Source organism: Solanum lycopersicum, chromosome 2 (assembly GCF_036512215.1).
Source record: "Solanum lycopersicum chromosome 2, SLM_r2.1".
Taxonomy (NCBI): Eukaryota; Viridiplantae; Streptophyta; class Magnoliopsida; order Solanales; family Solanaceae; genus Solanum; species Solanum lycopersicum.
The window spans coordinates 68,414,240-68,422,951 of NC_090801.1; the positions used below are offsets into that span (position 1 = coordinate 68,414,240).

Sequence of the window (8,712 nt, forward strand, 5' to 3'; positions counted from 1 at the left end):
TTATCCTTCTTCATATTAATTTCTTCATATTAATAAATATTATATAAAAAACAATCTTTTTAACAAATATTTTAAATATAAATCAACACAAATACGTATTTTTTTATTCAACAAAGATCAAAATCTTCATTCAAGCTGACCCGTCATTTTCACCAAATATTAACTCTTCATCCCCATTTTACCTTTACCAATTCACATAGATTTTTTTCCCACAATAACCATCATTTTCCGGTAACAATTTCTTCAAATAGAAGATAAAAATGAACTCCCCAAGAGAGAAATTTGATAAGAACGATCAGATTTTATTCTAGTTAAATATTTCCACGAGTGAAGAAGAAACATGCATGATCCAACGAACAAAGTTAAATCATTGAAAAATAGATCTAAACTTTCATACATAAGGGTAAATTGTCAAATCTAAATTAATTTATAGTATTTTTTAAATAGGTTTAAAGAATGGTTACAAAAAAATGAAAATAAAGGAGGTACAGTAACATCGTAAACCACTAGTAGTGTCAATTTCAGCCCATATAAGTGAAATAAAACCATTTTACCCATATTAAATTAAATGGATCACTCATATTTTCTTTAATTTTCTTAAATGGATTAATATGGTCTTCAACTTATTTAAGTTCATACAAATATGGACAAAAAGGGTTAACATAAGAATCTATATTCAGCCCATATAAGTGAGAAATGAAATAGATTTTTTTCGGAAAACAAAGAAATTTACGAGTTGGTTGGTGGAAAGAGGAGGCCGCGGGGGTGGGGGTGGGGGTGTGCTCGCTGGTGGAGGGGGTAATTTTTTTTTTAAAAAAAAAAACAACAAAAAAATTTTAGAGGTAAGTTGGTGGAAGGTGGGGGAGGGGAGTGCGTGAGGGGGTATTTTTTTTTTTGGAAAAACGTTTTTTTTCTTATTTTTGAAATCAAAAAATTTTAGGGGTAGGTTGGCGGAGGGGGAAGGTGTCGGGGTGGGGGTAATTTTTTTGTTTAATAAAACAGAGTTTTTTTATTTTTCGAAAACGAAAAAATATTAGGAATAGGTCGGTGGAAGATGGGGGGGTTGGGTGCCTGTAGCGGGGTAGGGAGGTAAATTTTTTATTTTTGAAAAACTTTTAGGGGTAGGTTGGTAGAGGGGCACGCGGGGCTCACCGGCTTGATTCCCTCACTTCCTTGAAGTCGGTCGCTAATCGGTTGTAGGGAATTTTTTTTATTTAAATAGGTTAGAACCACTTTACCCAAACTATATTTGCCTATATTATACTTTAGATGAATTGTAATCCAAATCATTTTTTGTCAATTCATATTCAACCCATCCAAATCTAATTTAATCCAACCATTTGTCACCCTTATAAACCATCAGGGAAATGGGAAATGAATGTTATAAAGAGAAACTTAGAGGAGATTTCTAAAATTATCACTAATGAAAGAGAAAAATATAAAATTATCTCATTAAAGTAAAACCTAATATTGCTTAAACTTTATAAGGGTTCTGGTAGCTCCACTAAATAATTTTAAAGTGATATAAATATTTCTATCTTTGGAATAATCCACTAACAAAAAAGGTGTATTCACTCACCAATAGTTGCTTGCCACCTGTCAATTTTTTATATAGTTTTCTTTTCTTTGTCTTTCTTTATGATTTTTTTAAAATTTTGTTTCCTTCTTCTTTCAATTGTGCTTAAGTCTTAACCCATCCGTTTATCTTCGTTCTATGAAGTGGCCGCCATTGCTTAAACACCATTACGACACTAAATCAATATTGAAAAAGAAGTCTTCTTTATTGAAAAATCAAATGCCCTTTCAAAATTAACTTATTTCCAATTTAAATTTCTATCAAAGTCTTCTTTTTATGTATTTTGCCTTTGATTTTTGCTCTAAATCAACCAGGGTTGTATTTGAAAAAAAACAAAATCCTCTCTCCGGATGCATATGAAATTATTTTGCTTGGTCTTGCGAAGTTGCCGTTGGAGCTTCTCACCCCCGTTATCAATGAGATTTTTTTGTTAGTGACAATACTAAAAAGACATTATGTACTGAGATTGTGTTATTCAGTTACAATCAGATCGCTCTGTTGAAATCCAATCTAAATGAAAAACGAAACGACAAAAAAGACTTGAGGCTCTCCTTCAATGGTGAAACTGGGAAGAAGAAGAAAGAAAAAGAAGATTAACATTAAAATAAAAAATTATTTATATAGTTAATAAAAAAATTACAAAAGTAAAATTTAATCTTACTTTTTTAGGTTTTCAAGTTCTGTAGGCGAGTGATATACACACTCTCTATAAAATATCAAAAAATGATTCAATAATTTTATATTTATCTAACTAAACCGTGTATTAGAATTCCACAAAATTTAAAAACAAATCTTATTTTAGTGAACTAAAAAAAATTGCATAGTAAATTGAAATAAATAAAGTAAAACATTCGAAATTACCTACTCACACATGAATATTTATTGAAGACAGCGTCTGATTAAAGACAAATATGTCCAAAATTAAAGAAAAATATTCTTATAAAAGCCATGTTGGGATATTTGTGAGGACCACTTATTTTGTTTTATATATTTTTTTATTATATATATAGTAAAGAATGGAGACTGGCAGTTGACTTTGCTGAAGAAAAGTCTCTTCCAATGGATTGTCAATTTCTCCACAACAAGTGCTTTGTCTAATACATTACACCAACTTTGAGAAAAACAAGATCCAGGTAATTAAATTTTATTTTTACATTTACTATATGATATTTATTATCTTCTTATACGAGCCAATTAATAGAATGTGTACTCACTAGTTTGTTTTATGATTTTGAGCAATTCCTGTATTTGAAATCCATAAACTTGCTTTCTGTATAAGTTTGCATTCTTGAATCTAGTTAAAAGTGAAAAGAAGAGCAACAACAAGAACCGAAAAACTTGATGAAATTAATTAACACAAACTAACTATAAAGGACACCCTTCAAGGGTGTGTACCCTGATACAAGGCTGATTTTAGTACTGCTCTAACCCATAATCTACGGGTCAGCTGATTTACCCATAAGCTATGGGTCACATCGAGATAACTTTAGTGTTGCTCCAACTGTATCTAACCGTCTATAGAGAACAGAGGAAACTATCTACTAAAAATTGAAGCGACTGCAACAAGTATTAGCTCTATGCTTCGTTGGTTTAACACGACGTGTGATATTTGTTATCCAGCCCTGCAAAAGAACAACAGCTACAACTTGAATCCAAAATTTTAGGGAAGAACTGTAACTGTAATTAGGCAGTATGGATAAATTTTTTGAATTACCTTTCCGCTAGTGGATCTCGAATAATCCAAGGAAGCAAGAGTTGGATTTGGTGTACTTCTTTGTCCACAGTAACAGCAATTGATCCTGATAAACCAATACTGTAACCAGTTTCTAGCTAGGTAAAGACCTCCACAATCACAATATTTGTCTATCTTTATGTATTGTGATGCCCATTTTACTATCACATCAACCAACCATGTAGCAGCTCCAATTAAAATGGATTCAACCCATTGCTTCCAATTCAGTCGTGCCGTGTTGGTAAAGACAAAGACAGCCTCTACTTCAATGAATCCAAACTGCAACACAAGATAGAGCACAGACAATGCCCAGAACAAGTAATTTTGACCAAAACCTTTGAAAAAATTCTTCTGCTCCAAATCCCTTGCACTGAAAATGTTAAAAAGCTGGCACAGAGCGAACCCGTTAAAGACTATAGATCTGTTAACTTTTGGAGTGATGCCCAGTATTGCACTTCCTTTGAGTTGAAGGAATACAAAAATGCCAGTCTGATAAGAAGCTTGAAAAAGTATGTTTCTCCACATAGCTTTGGTAATTGGCGGTTTTCTTGGTCTGATAGAAAGCTCATCCCTTAGTAGAGTAATTAGCAAAGCTGGCCCTCCAATAAATGTAACAAGAAGGTTAACCCATACCAACTGAAATATTGTTAACGGGGCATCTCCGTCTACTATAACCAGTATGAAGTTTATTGATAAGCTACTGATTGCCAAGATTACCTCAACTTGGATGAACTGCCTCAGATTCTCACAAACAATTCTTCCTCCCTTGATGCTGTTAATCACATAAGTTATAGTTTCAGGCCAGTTAGTCACCACAGGCAGGCCAAAATGAGCTGCTTCAAGAACCATATTACTTTCAGATGCTTGTTCTCCTACCACAGCCACCACTTCTCCTCTTTTCTTCAACTGCTCTATTAAAAGAAGCTTGTGTGCAGGAGAGGAGTTCCCCATAATGCAAACCTTATCAACATTTTCCTTTGTAGCATCTTCGCCCTTAAGTACTAGAGCATCATGTGAGTTGAGCAATCCTGTTTCATCACCAATGGTACGAAGCACTTCAACATCTTCTTCCGAGGTAAATATCATCTTCACTCCGCCTTCTTTTAGAATCTCAATTCCTTGTCTCATGTTGTCTAGATTGAAATTATCTTCTAAGATAAACATACCGATGAATGTTAGGCCATTTTCATCAAATTCAACAATCTGAGTATGTTTGCAGGCAAATGCAACTACGTTCACATTGTTGTTGTTAGCTTGAGCAAACTCACTCTTTGTTTCGTCATCCAAATCCTTCACTTCACCCTGCATGTCATAGTAACTTGAACACATTGACAATATTGAATCAGCCTGTCCTTTGAAGTGTGAATAGTACTCCTTCCCATTATCTCCATTTTTCTCTATGACAACTCCACAAGGTCCTTCAAAAGGATTCTTCTCACTATCATTGTCCTTCACAATGATGACCTGCTGATGCAAAATGTCTCTCTGCATACCCATGTTCTTTTCTGCCCAGCAAAGTATTGGTTCTTCCATTCTTTGGTTGGTTGTTTGAGAAGTCATAGTGGAGACGCCAATCCCATCAGAGAGAACACTGCAGACATGTGGCGGTATCCTGGTAACATCTTTTCTGTCGAGAAGAAACTTAGTAACTTTCAATTTTTGCTCTTTCGACCAGCCAACATTTTCTATACAGAAGGTGCTGACTGATTCCATGTTAACATCAAAATTCGGATACCAATATGCCATCACAACTGAAATAAGAAATGGTAATCCTTCAGTCATCCCTACCAGTGCGAGACCAAGTGAAGTTATCAGAACTCTTACTGTTCCCTTTGATTCTGTTAAAACCTTTTTCAAGGCATTCATTATCTGTGCAATTTCAGCTGGTTCTTCCTTGGTTTCTAATCTGTATCCATTCTCATCATCTTTATGGCCCAATTTAAAGCGAATAAACAGCACCACAGTGATCAAAATGCCAATCAACAACCCACTGATATGTATGTAATTGTTCAACTTGTCAAAGTAGGCACAAAAACTGGAGTCGTTTTCAGAAATCAATGGGGGTAAATTCATCCTTGCTTTTTGATCTTTTTGCTTCTTCCAAAGATATCTTTTGTACCAAATTCTTGCAAACCTAAACAAAACAATCACAAATATAATCACAACCAAAAGTGCTCCTTCAAACCAACCATTCTGCACACCTTCTTCTTTGATTCCAAAGACAAATGACAATATTGCAGCAATTGCAAGTAGAAAAATAGTTGATTCCTTGAATACCAAATGTTGGATCATGAATTTGCCATACCCTGCGAAGATCAACATGTGATGATACAAGTCGCAGCTAGAAATTTCTCCAACTTGAATTCCCTTTTCAACAGTACTCCCCTTGACTCCTTCAAAATTGTGAAGTGATTCCAACTTCACATTCTCTTCACTAATTTGTAGGCATTGTTGATGAGTACTTAGATCATGAGGCTGAAGCTCAATCTCATTGTTTGATTGTACAGTATAAACATCAGCCACAGTTTCAACCATCTGGAATTCATCTCCACCACCTTCCGCGTCCTAATTAGACAGAGAGCATATATAATTAATATCATCAATATATAACTTTAAACTATATGCATATATATATGTTTTATATATACATACTCCATGTTTAAGATTGAAGCTGGGAAGAGGAGTATAAAAGGTTGTGGTGGAGGATGATGAGACTCGTGAAAGAGATGCTATTCTTGCTCCAGCTTCAATGAACTTGTAAGTAGATTTGAAAATGAGCGCCGACTTCCTCATGATCAAACTAGATTTACCCAATTCTCCATTCATCAACAGCGGGGAACTTCGCTGAGCTTCAATGTCTGATCCATTATCTTCATGATCCAGCTCCATCATCTTCGCCTTTGATCAGTACATTTTTCTTCTTCTTCTGTATTTATTATAAAATACTAGGAAAGATCACTATGATCTGACACTTAAAAGATTCAGATAGAATAAGATATGATGGTAAGGAACTGATTTTTTTGTATACATATTTATAGGGAAAGAAAAAGGTTGCCATGAAGCTACCTAGAAAGCTCCTAGTCTGCCAAGTTTTTAGTTTTATATAACGCGGTATTGCTGATTTTTCAATTCACCCCTCCTCCCCCTACAAGATGCTGTGTTTACTATATTTAAAAATGTTTTTCCAAAGACTGATATTTGAAGATGATTTTTATGGATAAATGTATTTGCGGTGCAACCGTAGAAAAAACAATTAAACAGAAAACATGGGTCAAAAATTCCATACGTGAAATTTAGTTTCTTACCGACAAAACTAAAAGGATAATTTACTTTGATCCTTCAATTAATTGAATTCTAAGTTTGCTCATAGTACATACAACCACCATCACCACACACACATATGTATATGTATATATATATGAGTGTGTGTGTGGTCACACATTAGAGTTGAAAAATTGGGGTGAAGTTACAACTTCAAATTTGAACTGTTCTACCTTCAAAACTATATATGAATTGTTCTCCAATGCATTTCAGGAAAAATAATTTTTGTTCAAATATATTTTCTTGTTCTGTCTTGTAGATGTTATTTGTGATAATTACTGCTATAAATTGCTCTTGCAAGTCATCATTTCTACCAAGTTAGCGGATGCAAGTAAAATAAAGAAAGATTCATTTGTTTTGCTCGTATTATGTTTTATTGTTTAATTAACCAATTAATTGTGATTGAATTTTATTATTTTCTATGCCAAGAATATAAAAATTACAGAGGTTTAAAATGTTACAGTTTGACAATCATTTTTTGGAAACCTGTGTACAAGGAGGAGAAAAAAAGAAGTAGAAGCAGCAAAGGAGCAAATATACGTTTATTTGAAGTTTGTCAATACCAATTACTAATTATTACTTAAATTGTAAAATCAAAACTGATTACAAGTTCTCAACTCATTTTATAGCTGTAGTATGAATGACGAGTTAAGTAGGTAGTCGAGGCCTTTTAATTTGTCTCTGTAGTTTTCTTGAGTTAAAAGGGTGCATTTTATTAAATGTAGAATAAAATTTTGTACTTTTTTTTTTAATATCTAAAATAGAAAAAATTCAAATTATAGAATCTCAACTATCTTGTTGTATGACGTACTTTATAAAGTTATGTCCAAATAGTAAGTCATTTCATAGTTATATGACGTACGTTATAAAATTATGTCGAAATAGTAAGTCATTTGTGAAAGATGTTATTGAATGTTATGATTTTGCCACTTAGGTGCCTAAACGTTTCAAAATTTTTATGTGACCATTTCCTTTTAGAAACTTATTGTTTGGGAAGAAGTTAGAAAAATAGGCTTTTTAAAGCCAATTTGATAAAAATTTTGGGGAAAAAATTCAAAGCACATATAAATTTTGACTGAAATTATTATTACACACGTCAAACTTTACGGGGGTCATAATGAGTTCTGAGGGTATTATAAGATAAGTTGAATGAGCAAACGATCACATTCACAGTTAAGTATGTGCGAGTGGAATTAAAGTAAAATGAACCCATGTTGATTTTTATTATTATTTTCATGTTGGTTTATTGTTACAAAAATAAAGGAGTTCAGTGAGCTCGCTTTTACTTTTTCATCTTGGTTTTCTATTATTATTTTCAAATATCTTTTCTTTTCTCTCTTTTTCTTTTGTGTTTTTTCCTTTTCTATGAGACTTCTTCTTCAATTTAATTTCTTTTAACAAAATTGTATTTTAATTAGGCTAGAAATTTTAATTCAAATATTTTAAATAATTTATGTTAATTAATGTTAAATATTCATGGGTTGGAAAACTAGATAAAAGTAACTAATTGTGTTAACTAATTAGTGATCAAAAGGCTATTAAATTAAAGAAAATAAATTGGGGATAAAAAACAAAGGTGTTTTAATCAAGAAAAAATTATATATAATAACAAACTAATAAATGAAAATTAATTGCTTTAATCACCTTTGATTTAATAGTGTTGCGTAGCAAACTGTTTGTCAGTCACCTCACTCCCTCAAACTCTCACTTGCCACTATCGTCTCTCGCTCGTTTTTTCTCACTTTTATACCAACATAAGTGTATAAAAATTGTTTCTATTTATATAAAGCAGGAGAAATTATATAAATACATATATTTTGGTTCCCTTCTTTGAAATCTCGCTCGCCACTCTCCCTAATCTCTCTCTTCACCCTCGCCTCTTTCATTTATACAAATAGAAGCGAAATATATAAATTGCGTTTTTGTTTGTATAAAGCGAAAGAAAATTGTATATACACATGCAAATACATATATTTTCATCATATACATTTATAAGTATACAATTAAAATACTCCCTGCCCAGTTTCTTTTGTCTTTCTCTCTTTCTTGTATAATACAAATTCAAATTGTATATAATTTCTCT

General features: G+C 32.7%; 1 protein-coding gene and 1 long non-coding RNA gene across 4 annotated transcripts; one reads left to right on the top strand and one right to left on the bottom strand.

Moving 5' to 3' along the window:
• The first annotated feature begins 2,590 nt into the window (after window positions 1-2,590).
• On the top strand, window positions 2,591-7,419 carry LOC112940950 (uncharacterized). Of its 3 annotated transcripts, none has more exons than XR_011214960.1 (2): window positions 2,591-2,709; window positions 5,973-6,381. It is a non-coding gene; the product is annotated as an uncharacterized lncRNA (long non-coding RNA). The 3 variants fall into 3 exon arrangements; XR_003245720.2 differs by lacking the exon at window positions 5,973-6,381 and adding an exon at window positions 7,093-7,419 and having other exon boundaries at window positions 2,600-2,709; XR_011214961.1 differs by having other exon boundaries at window positions 2,609-2,709; window positions 5,816-6,381.
• LOC101254450 (putative calcium-transporting ATPase 13, plasma membrane-type) lies at window positions 2,824-6,200 on the bottom strand. Its single transcript, XM_004233589.5, has 3 exons — window positions 5,961-6,200; window positions 3,291-5,873; window positions 2,824-3,198 (listed from the first exon to the last, which is right to left on the bottom strand). Exons 1-3 carry the CDS (start codon window positions 6,198-6,200, stop codon window positions 3,118-3,120), a joined length of 2,904 nt encoding a protein of 967 aa, XP_004233637.1. The 3' UTR covers window positions 2,824-3,117.
• Window positions 7,420-8,712: the final 1,293 nt, after the last annotated feature.

What these genes read in the sequence shown, in the direction of transcription:
- LOC101254450 (XM_004233589.5), bottom strand. Translation starts at nt 6,200, where the DNA reads ATGATGGAGCTGGATCATGAAGATAATGGATCAGACATTGAAGCTCAG. An exon ending in GCTTCAATCTTAAACATGGA is followed by an intron (nt 5,874 to 5,960) that starts GTATGTATATAT and finishes CTGTCTAATTAG; the next exon opens with GACGCGGAAGGTGGTGGAGA. An exon ending in CGAGATCCACTAGCGGAAAG is followed by an intron (nt 3,199 to 3,290) that starts GTAATTCAAAAA and finishes GTTCTTTTGCAG; the next exon opens with GGCTGGATAACAAATATCAC.